The sequence below is a fragment of the Idiotropiscis lumnitzeri genome, chromosome 2, assembly GCF_059441095.1.
Source record: "Idiotropiscis lumnitzeri isolate Australia: NSW breed Sydney's pygmy pipehorse chromosome 2, RoL_Ilum_1.0, whole genome shotgun sequence".
In the NCBI taxonomy this organism is placed as follows: Eukaryota; Metazoa; Chordata; class Actinopteri; order Syngnathiformes; family Syngnathidae; genus Idiotropiscis; species Idiotropiscis lumnitzeri.
The window spans coordinates 24,096,318-24,115,493 of record NC_142392.1 but is presented as its reverse complement, the minus strand read 5'-3'; the positions used below and the strand labels follow the sequence as shown (position 1 = coordinate 24,115,493).

Here is a 19,176-nt window from a genome sequence, read left to right as displayed (position 1 = left end):
GTTTCCTTCCAGCGCTTGTTCCTGTTCATGTCGTCATGGCTGGAAAGATGCGCCCACTAGCCACGCACCTGTCACTCATCAAGTCATTGATTACTGCACTATTTAAACACTCCACGCTGACTACTCAGTGTCGGAATATTCATCTTGCTCATGCTCATGTCCCAAGTTGTGAATTCTAGACACCTTGTTATTGCATTCCGTGTACCATGTTCCCGTTCATTGTTTGTGTTTCCGTTTTCATTTATTGATCTTCTCGGTTGCGCTCAATTGGTTTTCCTTGCCCTTCTGCGGTAAGCGATTTTTGTTCATTTTGTTCCTTGCCTTTTGCAAGCCTTTTTCGTTCCCGTCGTTATTCCCCTGGTGTCAGTTTTTCCACCAGCGTCTTTCGTTGCACTTTGTCGGTATTGCGTATGATTATATATCTTATATATATTGTCCGCACCCCAGCCACGCCTCCCCATCTCCAACCCTCACAAACAGCTACCGTCCATCGGCCACTCGACCCCCATCTTTCCAACCTCATATCTGCAACTCCCCCTGCTCATCCAACTGCTCCCACCACTTTCCCCACACTCTTCACCCTGCTTGCTTTGACTTTTTTCTTTCAATTTCCTAATCAACTCAGAGTTCCCAATAGTCACATTTCGTATGTTCGCGAGACACATGCTCAATAAAGCCTTTGTGTTTCGGTTTCAAATACTTTTTATCTCAAGTAATTTCATCGCCAATCCTCTCCTTTATTGCTAATCATCCCCTGAAATTTTTATACCAATCATAATTTTACACTCCCACCATTTCCCCATTTTTAATCAACTACGACTCAAGCAGTGTGGAACTCTCACCGGAGCAAGGTCCATCCTATCACAGATTTTTCCGTGTTTTGGATTCTCCTCTCTGTACTACCAAAATATCCACAACTTCATTATTAATCCACTCAAACCAATCAGGCAGTTTTATCTTATCACCGTTAGGTTTCCCCCTGTTCTGTTCAGGGTTGCATTCACTCACACGATCGCTTGAACTTTCACACGATATATTGTATGCACCACACGTTACTTTAAGCATGTTTTGTTGTGAGTGTGGGACGCAAACCCCACTCTCTCCTTTTTATCATCACTTACCAGACATTAACACTCTACTTTCTCTTACACCCCTAAACATTAAACCAATTGAGCATCATAAGACATAGGCCCGGGAATTATAAACATGAGACATAACAACCCAGTAGAACGCAGCACAGCAAGGGCCACAAATTGCCACGGGACACACACAACGTATAGGCAGTTAGACAATTACACAACAACGTCACAATTAACACACAGGCAACAGCACAAACACAGAACAGAGCAAGTGAACCACATTGGAACACCCCGAAAGCAAGAAACTGCCAACAATATTGGGAAACCTTAAAATCTATTCTATATTCCAGCAACCGGAAGGAGGTTTTCTTTGTCAAAGATCATGTAGGTTAAATCGGTCGTCCTTGCTCCTTCCCACGTTCCACGTCCAAGGCTGACCTTCTCAGGCAGGCGGCAGTCTCTCCGTCTCTCCTGCTCACATTCCCCTGTAATCTCGTCAGTGTACAGATTGTGTGGTGTATGTTTTCCCAGATCAGATTATGTTTTTGGGTGTTCTTGATCGCGTCCCGGTGACGTCCTCCCCGGCCCAACTTGATATGTTTGTATCTTCTAAGGCCTATGTGGAGAATGTGTTTTGTCGTATTTGTCCATGAAGTGCTATCCGGTTTGCAAGTTTGAGGTCTTACATTGAAACGAAGTCATATAAATTTAGCATATGAATGCATCAGTAAACACCATGACTACAATCCCAGTCAATCTTATCGATGCACTGTACTTCTACTTTCATTTGAAAAATGCTTTTGTTTCATCAATGTTTAACATATTCAATAAATATGAACCTGCTAAATTAAATAATTGACCTTCTGTCCCGTAAGTGTTTAAAATAATGCCAGCAATCGTAATACAATCCCTCACTATTAATTACATAACGCCTACAATAAAGCATAACTTTAACTCTATTGATGAAAGTAAAGTTTAATTTAGGCTATTAAGTAACTCAGTGGTGGGCCTTCAAGGGCTTCTCTGCTGGCCAAACATAATCAATAAAAAAAAAAAAATCATAATCGGCGCATTGATGTCATATTATAGCTGAGCGTTGTATTTTTAGGTGAGAGTTTTGAATCCAATAAGAATTCCGCTCGCTCGTGTTGCCGGGCAGGTTTCACAATACGGGGAGCGGGCATTATGCGTTCCGAGGCCTGAAGATGCAATTGTGCGAGCATCTCTTCTGTCAAAGTCAATGAGCTTTCATATTTGTTCGACGGTTGCGAAAGCCAATCAGATCACGAGTTGGTTACAGTGAGCCTTCTCGCTGGCCTTATGCTGAGGGTGATGAACGCGTTTTGTGATTGGATACTCACTCGTGAGGGGGCGGCGCTGTGCCGAATCAACACACCCGAAAGTCGTAACTGGCGACCGTTCGAAAATCTAAAATATATTCTTGCTTTTTTTAAACCACAATGGCCGAAGGAGGGAAAAGTGTGGATTTAATTTCAGATCCACTTGCAAGGACATTTTCAAGTCGGACCTTTCAAGAGAAGCTATATCGTCCAACACTCACTCAGTGGTGCGTAAGTGTGTTTCTGGATATTATTTGTCCAGCCGTGGTGTCATAAATTATGGTATTTTGATGGGGATTTATTCAAGTAGAACAACGTAGAAATTCCCTGAAGGCACAGGTGTGAAATGCACTGAAGTAACTTAAAAAGTAAAAGTAAAAAAAATTACGATTGTTGAAGAATGTGAAAGAAATAACTCAATCTGATCGAAATGTTGTGCTTTGAGAAATGTTGATAATAAGGATATTTTCCAGGAGGTATTTATTTCTTTGTGGTTTATTCATTCAATTCTATACTTATTTCAATATTTGAGTATTATTTTTCTTTCAATATGTCGTATATTTTGTCTTTGAAGTGTGGGTCCTTGCTGCCTTCCGGAGAGGCAGCCGAGCAAGGCTGGATTGGTGATGGAAAAGAACTGGTTCGAAAAAGATTTTATTCTCGTCACATGCTGATGTCAAAAGAAGTCTCCCCAAAAACGTGCGAGCCCCCTCTCAGACATTCCCTTCTTATGGGGAATGCCCAAATAGGACATGAATATCTAATTTTCCCTTGTTGCATATGCATTCCCATCACGCTAATCTTTGGGATTTCCCTCCAAAAGTCCCCCAGAGGGAGAGCAGATGCGTCTCCCCTTTGATACGACCAGTCTACTCGTGACCACCTTAAATTACTTCCATACCCTGGAAGGTCACTGACCTGGCGAGAGAATTGCCCCCACCATAAACAATGCTCAGGCCTATTTTCTCTCAGGGCAGTATCTGGTTACATCGGAACTTCAGAACCAAGACTTGTCACTTCTGTGAGCTCCAGTCCCTTCATAGTTTCATAAAGAGAATTACATCCCATATGTAGATTAGGCCATTTAAAAATACACGACTTTTTTTTTCATTTATTTCAATTTATATTTAAGCTTGTTTATGTAATAATACAATATTTATTCAATTATTTTAATGTTAAATTATATCAATATTAATTTAAACCTTTTTATTTCACTCTTGATTATTTCTTAACTTATTTGTTCATTTGAATATGTAATCAATTTAAATTATTCCATCCATCCAGCCATTTTCTGCCACTCATCCGGGGTCGGGTTATTGAATTAATTTAATACATAAGTATTTTTTATATTTCAATATTTATTTCGAGATTAGGACTCTTCTCAATGAGTTCAATATTTATAAAATGTTTCTATATTTCTTATTAATTGCATTAAGTCTGTATGTCGTTGCTAATTTTACATTTTAATATTTCTCGATTTCATTATATAAGCAATCCAAAGTATAAAAAATATAATATAGCATGAACAAAAATATTTGGTATATTTGACAAAATTATAGTTTTTCCAAAGTGAGATTCTGCTTAGCAACAAACCCCAAACACTTGATAGAGCTCAACCTAGAAAGAGGTTTTAGCTCAGCCATGTCCAAAGTCCGGCCCGGGGGCCAAATGCGGCCCGGGGTCAAACTTAATCCGGCCCGCAGCCTCTGTAATAAAATTAATACATTCTGGCCCGCACATATACAGTACTGAGTGCGCGCTCTTGCTAACTGCTGTTCTTAATTTACCCACTAGAGGCAGTATCACTACAAGGCATCAGCCCGGGTGACCTTTCCCCAATTTATAAAATGGCGACAATAAACAAAAAAAGGAAAGTTGACTGCGAGGGTCGACGCTTCAAAGATGTGTGGAAATTGGACTATTTCTTCACAGAAATACGTAACAACTGTGTCTGTCTCATTCGCAAAGAGACCGTGGCTGTTTTTAAAGAGTTCAATGTCAAACGACATTACCAAACGAAACACGCTGACATGTATGACAATTTGACCGGGGAGGAACGCAGCAAGAAATTGGCGCAACTTGAAGCGGGTTTATTCTCACAGCAGCAGTATTTTGCAAGAGCCCGAGAGTCAAATGAGAATGCCACGAAAGCTAGCTACGAGGTAGCAACACTGATCGCGAAGCATTGCAAACCTTTCACCGAGGGTGAATTTATCAAAGACTGCATGATGACTATGGCGAAGAAAATATGTCCCGAGAAGCAGCAAGAGTTTGCCAAAGTTTGCCTGGCACGTAACACCGTAGCACGCAGGATTGAGGAAGTGTCGTCAGACATCAAAAGACAATTGGGGGTCCAAGGAAAGGAGTTTGATTTTTTTTCGCTGGCTTGCGACGAAAGCACAGACGCCTCGGACACTGCCCAGTTGCTTATTTTTTTGAGAGGAGTGGACAATGAAATGAACGTTACTGAAGAACTACTTGACCTGCAGAGCCTGAAAGCCCAAACGAGAGGAACAGACCTATTCTCTTCTGTTTGCGCTGCCGTGGATGACTTAAAACTCCCGTGGAATAAAATTTCTGGGATTATTACGGACGGCGCACCATCCATGGCTGGCGAACGAAGTGGATTAGCGACACTAATATGTAACAAAGTAAGTGAAGAAGGGGGTAGCGCTGTAAAACTCCATTGCATCATTCATCAGCAAGTTCTGTGTGCCAAACATCTCCAATACGAACATGTTATGAAACCGGTGATAAAGGCTATTAACTATATTCGCTCCAGAGCGCTATGCCACCGCCAGTTTCAACAGTTTCTCAGCGATGTCCATGCAGAATATGGAGACGTTGTCTATTTCACTGACGTGCGATGGCTTAGTCGGGGTTCTGCACTGTCGCGCTTCTACTCTCTTAAGCAGCAAATATGTGAGTTTTTGGCTGAAAAGGGACAACCTATGCAAGAACTAAGTGACCCCATGTGGCTAGCTGATTTGGGTTTTCTAGTTGACATTACAAAGCACCTTAATGTCCTGAACACCAGTCTCCAGGGACCAGACGGAGTCATAAACCAACTATTTTCACACATCAAAGCCTTTGGAATCAAGCTCAAACTGTTTGAAAGACACCTGTCGCAGACCCAGCCCAATACTGCACATTTCTCAGCGCTGCAAGAAATCATAATCAGATTCCCAGAGAGCAATATCAGTGCACAAACGAAGAGGTACGCATCAGATATGAAATCTTTGGCTGAAGAGTTCACACAACGCTTTCGGGATTTTGCAGCTATTGAGAAGGACATCGCTCTTTTTTCATCACCTTTCTCCGTGGACACAGACAATGTTCCAGCCCATTTACAGCTGGAGCTCATTGAGTTGCAGTGTGACGCCGAGAGCCGTAGTCGGCACCAGCAACTTTCTCTTGCCAACTTTTACAGAGAGCTGGATAAAGGCAGGTTTCGAGAGATTCGAGAGTTTGCTAAGAAAATGTTGAGCTTGTTTGGGTCGACGTATTTGTGTGAAAAGACATTCTCTGTAATGAACTTAAATAAGAGTCGTCTGAGGACACGGCTCACAGACTCTTATCTGCGAGACATCTTGCGCATCAATACTTCTGCCTTTGAGCCAGACCTGGCCTTTGTGCTGCAGTCCAGATCTCAGTATCACCCGTCACATTAATGCAGGCAAGTCATTTGTCATTAAAATAACTGACTTAATTTTGTTTTGTTCAGTCACAAATTCAGACAAGTTGTCGGTTTTCATTCCAGAATAAAATTTTCAATCAACATTTATATTTGATATGTCATATATATCAAATTAGTCCTGCACTTGTGGTAATCATTTCTGTTTTTCAAAAATTCTGTGGACATTGAACTCCCATGATGATAATATAATTCATGTTCATAATATAATTCATGTTCAAATATTATTTGCACTCAAGAGTATAATTACTTCTGTTTAAGAATAAAAAGTTAAGCAAATATTCAATTGCATGTGATGTTCATATTTCAAATGAACCAAAATACATGTTTGATGGTTTAAATGCAAATAAAAAAGCAAAATGTGAAACACAGAATCGCTTGCTAAAATGTGTTTGAATATATTGTTGTTTATGCAGTGAATGTCAGCCGAGGTCGGCCCCCCCCACATTTTGCAACTTCAAATCCGGCCCGCTTTGCCAAAAGTTTGGACATCCCTGACCTAGAGCAAGGAAATTTTGTGAGAAATCTATCTGATCACTGCGTATACAGGAAACAGATAGAAAATGAGGTGATCATTATTATCATTTGGGTAGATGATCTAATAGTGGCAGCAAGCAACAGTGATCTACTTAATAAATTCAAAGACACCATGAAATCCAGGTTCAATATGAAAGATTTGGGCAAAATATCGTACTTCTTGGGCATTCAGTTTGAGCAAAAGGGTGAAGAAATCAAAATGAGTCAGAAAAGGTATATCGTCAAAGTGCTTGAAAGATTTGGAATGTCAGACTGTAAACCCAGATACACACCAAGTGAACCAATACTGGGGGTGAATGAAGAAAGTAATAAAAATGAGATGGCCAACCCTAAAGAGTACCGTGAGATTGTAGGTAGCCTGATTTATGCCATGACGTGTACAAGACCAGATATCAGCTGGATAGTGAGCAAATTGTCACAAACACTTGCAAACCCAAAAGCATGCAATTTAGTGACTGCTAAACATGTTTTGAGATATCTAAAAGGTACCATGGATTACGAATTAATATACAAGAAAAATGATGAAGATTTAAACCTGGTGGCGTTCAGTGACTCTGATTGGGCATCATCTGTAGAAGACAGACGTAGCACTACGGGCTACTGCTTCAGCATGACAAAACAAGGCCCTGCAATCTCATGGAAGTCGAAGAAGCAGCCTATAGTGGCTCTTTCAACTTGTGAAGCCGAATACATTGCTTTGGCAACCACTACACAAGAAAGCATGTATTTAATTCAGTTGTTAAATGGTATGGATCATACAACATACAGTTGCACCAGGATTTATGGAGACAATCAAGGGGCCATTGCTTTGACCAAAAACCCAGTGAATAGACAGGGATCAAAACACATTGATGTTAGGTTTCACTTCATCCGTGAAGCACTTCAAAAGGGAAAAATAGACATTGCATACTGTCCGTCAGAAAACATGATTGCAGACATATTAACAAAAGCAGCATCTAGAATTAGGATTGCAAAATTTAAAACCTTGGTTCTTTGGAAATTAAAGGTTATTGTTTTGAGCTGATGAGAGCAAGGGAGGGTGTTGAATTATATGCTCTCATGGTATTCTTTAGTTTAAGTAATGATATATTTAATTATATGTCATTATGTAAATTTGGGTATGTGTGTATTTTGTTGAATGTCACATATATTTTCGTTACTGTCGTAAATCTCGCGTGGTTTACGTGATGACGTTTTACGTTTGTTAAAATGCTTTTTTTATGGATGTTGGCTGTGGGAAGACATGTTGTGTCGAGTGACTGAAAAATAAACAGCAAGATGGAAACATCCTAAACTTGTCGTGGTGTTGTGTTGGTGCGGTGAGCCGAAAGGAAATATGGAATACGAAGCTGCAAACGCAACAGTACAAAAAACAAACACACATTGGAGTAAGTTTGGCTTTTAAGGTTCATCAACTAAATGATTCTCAATTTCTCTGTGGCTCAACTCCAACAAACTCTCTCTGCGTGGGTTCCACAAAAAGAGCAACTCTTCCGGCTTCTCTCTCCTCTAAGGTACAAAATGCAGTTTTACGCTTACAATGCAAACTATGCCCCAATTATTAACCAATCAGGAGTCGGACACTCGGGCTGATTCTGATTGGCTGTTTACTGTCCAATCGCATTTTACAACAGTGCGCCGTCCGGGAAGACTCAAACACAGTCGATAGAAGGGTCTACTGTATTCTAATATGCTGCTCTTATTGTTTTTGTAATGATTCAAAATATTTTTTTGTTTTCAAATATCATTGTTTGGTTCAATAACATTGTCCTTTGAGTTCTATATGCTTCTCTAAACGTTTTTTGTTTGTTTTATTTATTTATTTATTCTAATAAGCAAGCGCCACCACTCTGAGTTCTGCATTTGCGTCTTCGTCATGGCGCCATGGTAGTTTTTTTTCTAAAAATACATTTCAAAATATCCATATGCAAACAACTATGGCACATATTGGATACAAAATCTGCATAGTTGAACAAAAAAATTAGGAAAGGAAGAAAAAAAAGAACAATGTGAGGTTGAATAATATATGAATAATATATTTATTTATGAGTGAAGGATTGTATTACGATTACTGGCATTATTTTAAACACATTCGGGACAGAATGTCGATTATTAAAGTTAGCAGGTTCATATTTACAGAGTATGTTAAACATTGATTAAACAAGAAGCAGTTATCAAATGAAGCTAGAGGCACCAGTCATGAGAATGACTGCGGTTGGAGTCCTGATGGTTTCTGATTTATTATATTATCCTCATATGCTAAATTTAGAGTACTTAGTTTAAATGTGTGAACTTTATTGAAGTCTTCAGTTGTAAGAGAAACTTGCACATGTAGCGTTTCCATGACCTGCACTCACAGTCACAGCACTTCATGGACAAAGATGACGAAGCACATTCTCCACATTGGCTGTAGAGATGCAAACATATCAAATTGGGCACTGGAGGACGCACACAGACGCTATAAAAAAGCACATTCCGAAAGACATAACAATTGGAGATTGGAGCACATGCACATACGCATATACACACACAGACATATACATACACCTGCACATACACACGCACACATGCATATCGACAAGATTACAGAAGAATGCCAGCGGAGAGAGAGACGGAGGGACTGCCCGCCGGAGAAGGCCAGCCTTGGCGTGCCAGTCTTGGGGACCAGACGGGAATCAACTTATCCAGACGATGACTAACCTGGGGAGGACCTTCCTTCGGACGTGGACCCGTGCCGTGGGAGGGAGTGAGGACGACCGATTCAACCTACATTACCCTTGACATAAAAAACTCAGATAAAAACTGAAGTTGGGTTGAAAGACGGTGCGCATTTTTTGACTGTACTCGCCCGAGTGCAGTTTCTCGTGAGATTAAGAAAAATCCGACCAGATATCTGTCTTTGTGCTATTTCCTGAACTCCAGAAATGGAAGAAACTAAATATCGGAACTCTAATCAGTTGTTGAGTCTTTATTTGACCCTTTTCTTCTTGAGTACAAAAAACGAACATGCATTGGCGTAAGTTTGGCTTTTAAAGGTTGATTTACGAACTACTTCTCATTTCCACGGTGACTCAAGTCCAACATGACCCAAGGGATCTTTGGTAGACGAGTCGGCCTTGCAATGGCGTGGTGAGGGAGGCTGGAAAAGGAGCGCTTCCTGAATCTTCTGGAGGTCCGCGCTGTGAGGGCGAAAGCAAAGGCAAGACAAGGGAAGTAGATATGCCAGGATGGCCGAGTGGTCTAAGGCGCCGCGTTCAGGACCCAGTCTCCCCAGGAGGACTGGGTTCGAATCTCGAATTTCCCCATTGTGGGACTAATAAAGGGCAAATTATTATTATTATTATTATTAAAATACTTAATAGTGAGGACTGTAGTGTAAGCCGAGGTACCACTTTGAGAGCGGGAATCATCTGGCACCTGCATGATGGTCTGACTGGCTCTTAACCAGTGTTGATTTGAGGATCGCATGCACGTGCGAATGTGTGGCCTCCGGAAAGAGCCACGCCCATCCGGAAATGTGAAGCCCTACAAGACAGATAAGGTGGAGCACAGGAACCAGTCCCCGCCAAAATAAAACACCACAGGGAGGGGTAACCTACTCAAATCATCTACTTCCTGTTTGCCCAAACAGTGCCTAAATGGTTGCAAAATGTGTGTAGTAATTATTGTGGGGCTATATTTGCAAGATTACATTATTAAAAAAAATAATATTGTGAGAGAAATTGTCTTAATATTACAATTCTCAAGTTCATTACAGATTGTCATGTTCTGTATTGGTTGGTTTTGGTTTAGTATTTAGTTTCATGTTTTGTCCTTATGATCCTGTGTCTTCTGTCCCGTCAAGTCTATTGTGTCCACCTGTGTTCGTTTACCCAAGCCCTTGTGTTAACCAATCAGGCCCTCCAACCCTCTGTGTCTTGTCCAAGCGCTCCTCGTTGTCTTGTTACTTTGTTAGTATTTAGTTCCCTGGTTGCTTTCATTTCTTGTTGGTCCATTGTCGCTTGTCCCTGTCGCTGTCGTAGTTGTCTGATGTTCATGTTCCTGGTTTCATACCTGTCTCGCAGTCAAGTTTAGTTTTGTCAAATCGTTGTGTTTTGTTCGTGCCTGTTGTTTTATACTTTTTGATATTTTATTTTTTCCAAGTTCTAGGTTTGCCTTTTGTTTTTGTTTAATAAATACCCTTTAAGTTTCCCACTCTTCGCTTCCCTGCGTTTGGGTCCTCCTCAACCTCCAGCGCAACATGACAGAACCAACAATGGACCCAGCAGGAAGCACACGCCGACGAGTTCGCCGTCGCCGCTCTAGCTGGTACCCCCCTCAGCCTGCCGACCAACCCCAAACCCTTCACGTGCTTTTTATTCCACGCCTGTTTCTCCCTCTTCGTCTAGTTATGACTCACAGCACCCAGCCATTTCACCTCCCCACATTTTTGTAGATTCTGATTTTGAATACATTTACAACCTTCTAGATTCCCAGTGCGACACAGATTTTGTTAGGCCCAGTCAGTTTCCTACCCCCTATTAGTTTTTGTTACCTTTTTCTTTTGATTCCTGTGAGTCTAGCCCATCAGACCTTTACTTGGGCACACGTTTGGCCATCTATCCCGGACCTCCGCAGGGTGGTCAACGACGGTTCCCAAGTAAAGGAACTGCCACCAGTCATCGGAACACCCGCTTTTCACACCCTGAGGCACATTCTTCACAGCCGCTTTGTTCACCTCGTCCACTATCATTTTCTGCACCTTGTCCCGTTCCACCCACATTTTGTAGACCACGTTCATCAGCACCTGTAGTCTCGGTCCCTCGTTCCCCTAAATCCCTATGGCGGCAGACTGATAGGGATGAGGCCCCCAGTGCCGTCTCCTCGGCAGCTGCAGTCTCCCGTTCCGGCTCCTCGACAGCTGCAGTCTACCGTTCCGGCTCCTCGCCAACTGCAGTCTCTGGTTCCGGCCCCTCGCCTGCTGCCGCCCCTCGTGCCGGCCCCTCGTGAGCTCCTCAGGCTCCTACTCCGGCGGTGCACGTTCTGTGCCCCCCCCCCCCCCGAATTGCCCAGGATCATTTATACATTTCAACAAACAAAGCAAAGACATCCTACTACTCTCCTATTTGCTATGTGTCATCTGCAGCTAACTTTAGCTTTCTCTTATTGGTTGTCTTCCCCGCAGGATGGCGTGTCGGCTCTTCCCATGTGCGCGCCAAGGCAGTTGTTTGTGCTCAACTGCCAATGAGCCACTGGATCTGTTATTCTGCTTTTGCGGTCGACCATTTTACCAATCTCACACAACAGCGCCTTGATGTCCTTGATGTCTGGAACATTCTGCGTCAGCACACCCAGTTCTCAGCAGTGCAGCTCGTCCTGTACAAAACATCTGCCACCTATGCATTTCACACAGCCTGCTCTGACCTTTTATTGTACATTGAATTAAAGGCCAGTCAATAAATATCTTTATTGCATTAAACTGAATACATTTAACTTGTAGTCAATCGTATAAAATCCTTTATAGTCAAATGTATCAAATCCTTTACTATGCTGGCAGTTTACCAGGAAGCCACAAAACAGATGCACGTCTTTAACCGTGTTTGACAGGAAACCGTTTAGCTCGCATTTAACAGAAGTGTGACCCAAACGTGTTGCCCTCTGCTGTCGAAACACGCACACGTTTCAAATCAACCTGGAAAATGGATTTCCCTTCACATCAACCATCCCAAATGAACCAAACTGTGACCACATATTTCGTGGGTCACACTTTGCTGTGCTTCAATAAAACGCCGCACAGGAGTGGGAAAACTTTTCTCTGGGCCTTCTCACTGAGAGGTCCTCGCAAGTGACAAAGACAATTTTGGCTGGTAGATTCAGTTGTACAGTCAGAAGGCTTGTCCAGTTGTTTTGCAGAAACTTCTCTGACAGTTCCCAAATATGAACTTGACAAACATATTCAACTGAACTGCCTTTGAGAGAAACTGAGACGATTTGCGTTTCTCTGTCTGGTTCTTTTTATAGTTCAACTTCTAGTTCAGTTTTTCACCTTTTTACACAGCATAATGAAGGCCAGTTGAGCAAGTGGAACAAGTGATTTTATTGATGCTTGTGGAAGGCACCGATTTCATAAGCACTATTTCTTCTCACACCTTTTCCATTAAGTACGATGAAAAAGACAACTGAAAAGCAAAACGTTAACAAATGTTCTCTGCAAGGGTAATTAATTTCATTGATAATGTTAGATATGAAAACAAAAAAAACTCATCATCAGACACGTTGGTTTTTCTGACACTGATCACATTGGCTTAGTGTCAATAAAAGAAGTTTGTAAAATTAAATTTATATTTTATTCAAAATCACATTTCCATCTTACCGCAAACAGTCAGTTCCTTCAGTTTTTTTTGTCTTTTTTTTATCAGCTTGAACGATCGCTGCAATTCTCACCAGCACAATTGTGTCTCTCAGCACTCTGTTTAGTGGAGAATTTTTTAGCACAAACGCTGCAACTGAATGGCTTTTTTCCACTGTGCGTTCTTGTGTGGCTTGTTAACTGTGTATATTGAGAGAAACTCTTGCCACAAACTGAGCAGGAAAAAGGTTTTCCTACAGCGTGCTTTCTTGAATGCGCTGTTAATTGTGACTTTTGAGAGAAACTTTTTCCGCAAATTGAGCAGGAAAAAGGTTTTTCACCACTGTGTGTTCTTGTGTGGATTGTTAAATTTGTCTTTAGAGAGAAACTCTTGCCACAAACTGAGCAGGAAAAAGGTTTTTCACCACTGTGTGTTCTTGTGTGGATTGTTAACGTTGATTTATGCAGGAAGCTTTTGCCACAAACTGAGCAGGAAAAAGGCTGCTCTCGACTGTGCGTTCTTGTGTGACATGTTAACGTTGACTTTACAGAGAAGCGTCTACCACAAACTGAGCAGGAAAAAGGTTTTTCACCACTGTGTGTTCTTGCGTGTCTAGTTACCTGAGACTTCTCAGAGAAACATTTTCCACAAACCGAGCAAGCAAAAGGTTTTTCACCACTGTGTGTTCTTGTGTGGATTGTTAACGTTGATTTATGCAGGAAGCTTTTGCCACAAACTGAGCAGGAAAAAGGTTTTTCACCACTGTGTGTTCTGGAGTGATTTACTAAATTAGACTTTCGAGAGAAACTTTTTCCGCAAACTGAGCAAGCAAAAGGTTTTTCACCACTGTGTGTTGTTGTGTGTTTTGTTAAACTTATCTTATGAGAGAAACTCTTGTCACAAACTGAGCAGGAAAAAGGTTTTTCTCCAGTGTGTGTTCTTGTGTGGCTTGTTAGTTGTGACTTTTGAGAGAAGCTTTTGCCACAAACTGAGCAGGAAAATGGTTTTTCTCCAGTGTGTGTTCTTGTGTGCCTTACTAAATAAGACTTTTGAGAGAAGCATTTACTGCAAACTGAGCAAGAAAAAAGTTTTTCTCCACTGTGTGTTCTTGTGTGGTTTGTTAAATGCGACTTTTGAGAGAAACTCTTGCCGCAAACTGAGCAGGAAAATTGTTTTTCTCCAGTGTGTGTTCTTGTGTGCGGTTTTAAAGACAACTTTGAAGTTAATGAGTCAGTGTGACATGCCCTTTCACCTTTGGCTTGCCCATCATCATCATCATCATCATAAGTATCATCATCGTGATGAGCATCTGATAATGTGTCCTCATTATGTACTTGTGATGCTCCCCATTGGTCTTCATCACCTTCTGTTGTCACGTGACTGCTTGAGCTGCTGCTTGTCGGCTCCGCCCCTCTGTTGTCCTCACGCTCATCCTTGTTTTCATCTTCAGTCTTGATAGGGACACCGTTCACTGGTGACTTGTTGATCTCCTCCTCCTCCTCCTTTTTGATGTGAGTCAAGTCCGGCTCCTCTTTCACAGAACGGAGATCGTATTCACTGACGTCTGTCGGACACAAAAAGACAAACACACATTTGGTTTGGTCAAGTCAAACCCCATGCCGCACACGGAGCAATGCGTGCGACCCCAACTTGGACCGGACCATGGGGGCATTTCACAAAATTACGTCCTACGATGTAAACCTCCCTTTAGCAGCACAACTGTGATAAACGAGCATTTAAAAAGGAAGCACGTTGCGGCTGATGCCCGATTTCATTCCTGACATAGTCACAGACGTTTCTGGAAGCGAGCTGAAGTTAGCACACACAGGCAATTGTGTGCTTCTGATGGAACACCTGTTGTGGAACCCTAACATAATGATGGGGGCCATCGCAACATAATGTCATTGATAGAATAGAAATCCTTCAAGTGAAATATGTTTACAAGTTTTTCATTTTGCATTTAGAGATAGTTTCATCGTGGGTACTTTTTGCTTCCATTATAATCTGGATACCAAAAAGAATTAAAGGGGCCCTGGCATCATAGTCGCTATTTATTGTATGATTTACGTTCGTTTTGTTTTTTTGCCCAAAATGACATTTAGCCTGCTAGTACTTTCCAACATTCCCCTTTTTACTTTTTTTATAAAATTTTTGTTTCGAAATAAATTTTAAAACAAAATTAACGTTTGAAGAGTCAAAATCCCTACACATAAATTAAGCAACAACACTTTCACTCTGACTTTTATGTTGACATATTTGAATAATGACTGTATATTTTAAAGTTATCCAATATGTATTCAAATTCGACTATGATACGCCATAATATTTTAAGAGTTCACTGTATTATTTTGGAACTGCAATGATGCTAAACAGCCAAAGGGTGTCAGTGATGAGTAACAAAGTAACACAAGACCTCCCACTGATACATCATCATTGTCATTTGGATAAATTACCAGGAACTTTGAGTTGTGGGGGAGATGCAAACCACCTGAGCCACACGAACTTTATTACCAGGAACTAAATGTTCCTGGCGTTGTTGGTAGAAAAGGGGGTTGTGGCGTACTCCCTTTTTAAGCCCATAGTAAGCCAAAGATGCAGATGCATTCCTTGCAGCATGCGCTTGTTCACTGATGAGATCCGTGCAACTCTGGATGGATGCATTCAATGTATTTTAAATGTTTGGTTGGGGTGAAACTATGCACATGTGCACAAAACAGTGCGAAGCCACCGGAGGTTCATTGACTCATTCCCGACCAAGCCAGTACAAAGTTAATAAATAAATAAGACCAACACGTACTTGATTTTTTAAAATAACTTAATATTTTGTGTTTTATCCACTAAAATTGATCATCCGCCATTGATGTTTTCGCCGCAGTGTGCACATTTTTTAGAGTCAGGCAGAATTCCTTCCGTAAGGAATTGCTTGAACAAAATATGAAAACCAGGAAATGTTATTTTGTTTTTTTAAATGTAAATTTTATACTGGGAAAAACATGGAGTTCACCCCCCACTATTGGTTATTCTTTGGCATATATTTTCTGCACTGGTTTCATTTGACATAAACAATTGCTCAGCAGACCTGCAAGTAAAAGGCAATATTTAAAAATAAAACGGCAATAACCTTGAACGATTTCCTCAAACAACTTAATGTTGTGATGCATATTTTTAACGATAGAAAGTCGTTCTTTACAAAGCAAATGAGAGTAAGACGTGTACAAACCTGCTTTGAGTGGCACAACACGAGGCTGGTTGCAAACCTCGTCCAGCAGTTGAAGATGTTGCTCGTTCTCTTCTTTTATTCCACAAAGTTCCTCTTCGTACTTGGGTGTCGTTCTTTCACACATTTTCAAATGATAATTCCAAAAAATCCACACTTGATCTCTGCTTGGCGATGAGTCATGTGTCTCTTTTCGTTAGCGGCTAGCTAGCTAACAAGCTAAGCTAACCACGCCGAAAAGCATCAACGCGCGAAGATGAGGTTATCGGGACACAAAGACTTAATGAATTATGTCGCAGTCCTTTAGAGTAGCACTGGACATCCTATGAGAAAATTACAGTCAGTTCCACACTAAATCAGAAGAATTTAGCGGTGGCTGTTTTTGTTCCGGTGTGGACGGGTCGGTGGATGTGGTCGATGTAACAATATTATTGTTAGTTATGTTATGTTGCTTAGGGGCCGATTACAGTGACGGACGGGAGAAAGAGGAAGTGACGTTTTCCCTATGTCAACAGACTGAAGTAACGTACTGTACTGCAAAAGTTAAGAAGTTAATAAAAGTGAAGTAAGCAAGTCAATGCTTTAACCGTCCACTCTGTATGAGAAAAAGGACAGAGTGAAACATGGTGGCAGCGCGTGAGTCATAACTGGCGACGGGAAGAGAGTGTTGAAAGGATCGCTAGCTTGTTAGCACGGAAGCTAACTACGGACAGTCGCTACGATGGAAGGACTGCGACCGCCGCCGATTCTGGCTTTGGATTCAAACAATTTGACGAAGACGTGGAAAGCGTGGAAAGAGGAATTCATATTGTATGTGGACCTGACAATGCCGGACTCGGAGGAATCCACGAAATGCAAGCTGTTTCATTACCTCATAGGCGAAGAAGGTAGAGAACTGTTGAACACGTTGTTGATGGATGATGTGTCGGCAAGAACTACCGTGAGGGAGATGATGAGAAAATTCGACGAACATTGTAACCCTAAGTTAAAGGAGACTGTGGAGAGATACAGATTCTTCATGAGAGATCAGACACCGGGCAAAAATGTGGACAAGTACGTTACTGAATTGAGAGTTTTGGCCAGCACCTGCAATTTTGAGCAGCTGAGAGACTCATTGATAAAAGATAGAATCGTGTGTGGCACAAACGACAATGCGCTGAGGGAAAGACTGCTGAGAGAAGACAATCTGACATTAGAAAAATGCATGAAGATTTGTCGAGCAAAAGAGTTGTCACGAGAAAATGGTAAAACACTGCAAGGGCAGTCAGAGGAGGAAGTGCATCTACTCAAACAAGAAAAAGCAAGCAGAGGTGATGTTTGCTGTAAGTTTTGCGGCAAGAAGCATGAGTGGAATAAAAAGAAGTGCCCTGCTTTTGGAAAAAAGTGTAAAAAATGTGGGAAGGATAATCATTTTGCTGCTATGTGTCAGACAAAAAATGCACATGGTAAAAATGATAGAGCTGTGAATGCAATTCAAGAGCAAGATAAAGAAGAATATGAAGATATTATGATGATAACCCACATCGTTGAGACAAAAGAGAACGTGAACCAAATTGGAGACAGACATACTCCAGAAAAACAACTCTTTGCTGGTATGCTAATTGACACTACACAAGTTAAATTTCAAATAGACTGTGGAGCGAGCTGTAATGTCATTCCTGTGCATCACCTAAACCCAGATGTAAAGCTGGAACATTCTGACAAGGTACTGGTAATGTACAATAAAACAAAAATGAGTCCATTGGGCCAGTGTCGAGTCAAAATAAGGAACCCGAGGAATAACAAACTCTACCGAGTGCTTTTTCAAGTTGTGAACATGGAAGGAGGTGTTCCAATTTTGGGCAGAAAGGCAAGTGAAGACATGAAGCTGATAAAGGTTCAATATGAGAACATCATGACAGTGGACAGCATAGTAACAAAAGAAGTGATGTCTGTCGCAAAAGATGAACTTTGCAACAAAATATTGACGATGGAAATGATAGAAACAGAATTTTCTACTGTTTTTACTGGTGATGGCTGTATGGAAGGAGAATACAAGATTGAAATAGATAATAGTATACCACCAGTTAAATTGCCAAAGCGCAGAGTGCCAGTTTCAATGATGGTACCGCTCAAGGAGGAACTAAAGGAACTGGTAAAAAGAGAAATCATTGCACCCGTGGAACGAAGTACAGACTGGATTAGTAGCATGGTGTCATTGAGAAAACCGAGTGGGAAGTTGAGGATCTGCATTGACCCCAAACCGTTGAATCGAGCACTTAAACGGAGCCATTTTCCACTCCCAACAATAGATGACATCTTACCCGAACTTGCAAATGCAAAAGTATTCACCGTTTGTGATGTAAAACATGGATTTTGGCACATTAAACTTGAGGAGGAGTCAAGTTATCTCACAACCTTCTCAACCCCAGTTGGACGCTTTAGGTGGCTCAGGATGCCAATGGGCATAAGCCCAGCGCCAGAGATCTTTCAAAGGAAACTCACACATGCACTGGAAAACCTACCTGGAACGTACATCATTGCTGATGATATATTAATTACAGAAGAAGGGACAACCCAGGAGGAAGCTATCCGAGACCATGATGTGAAACGGAGACGCTTCTTACAGAGGTGCACAGAGAAAAACATAAAACTAAACAAGGACAAATTCAAGCTGCGACAAACAAAAGTACCTTATATAGGACACCTACTGACAGCTGAGGGACTGTGTGTAGACCCAGAGAAAGTGCGAGCCATCAGGGAGATGCCGAGACCTTCTGATGTGAAAGGAGTACAGCGACTAGTGGGTATGGTAAATTACCTATCAAAATTCTATGAACACTTGTCAGATGACTGTGAAGTTTTGAGACAACTGACACATAAAGAAAACATGTGGGAATGGACAGAAGTCCAGGAAGGGGCATTTGAGCGACTGAATGAAAAGATAGCCAACGCTCCAGTCCTGAAAGACTACGACCAGCGAGAAGCTCTGACGCTGCAG

The 19,176-nt window shown here is 41.4% G+C and overlaps 1 protein-coding gene and 1 long non-coding RNA gene across 2 annotated transcripts; one reads left to right on the top strand and one right to left on the bottom strand.

Moving 5' to 3' along the window:
• The first annotated feature begins 10,647 nt into the window (after window positions 1–10,647).
• Window positions 10,648–12,113, top strand: LOC148342045 (uncharacterized). Its single transcript, XR_015842338.1, has 2 exons — window positions 10,648–10,958; window positions 11,815–12,113. It is a non-coding gene; the product is annotated as an uncharacterized LOC148342045 (long non-coding RNA).
• A 710-nt stretch (window positions 12,114–12,823) lies between these two features.
• On the bottom strand, window positions 12,824–18,713 carry LOC148342044 (uncharacterized). The gene is made up of 5 exons (XM_088288047.1): window positions 18,701–18,713; window positions 17,068–17,131; window positions 16,200–16,312; window positions 13,155–14,543; window positions 12,824–12,837 (listed from the first exon to the last, which is right to left on the bottom strand). The coding sequence occupies exons 1-5, from the start codon at window positions 18,711–18,713 to the stop codon at window positions 12,824–12,826; spliced, it is 1,593 nt and encodes a 530-aa protein (XP_088144173.1).
• Window positions 18,714–19,176: the final 463 nt, after the last annotated feature.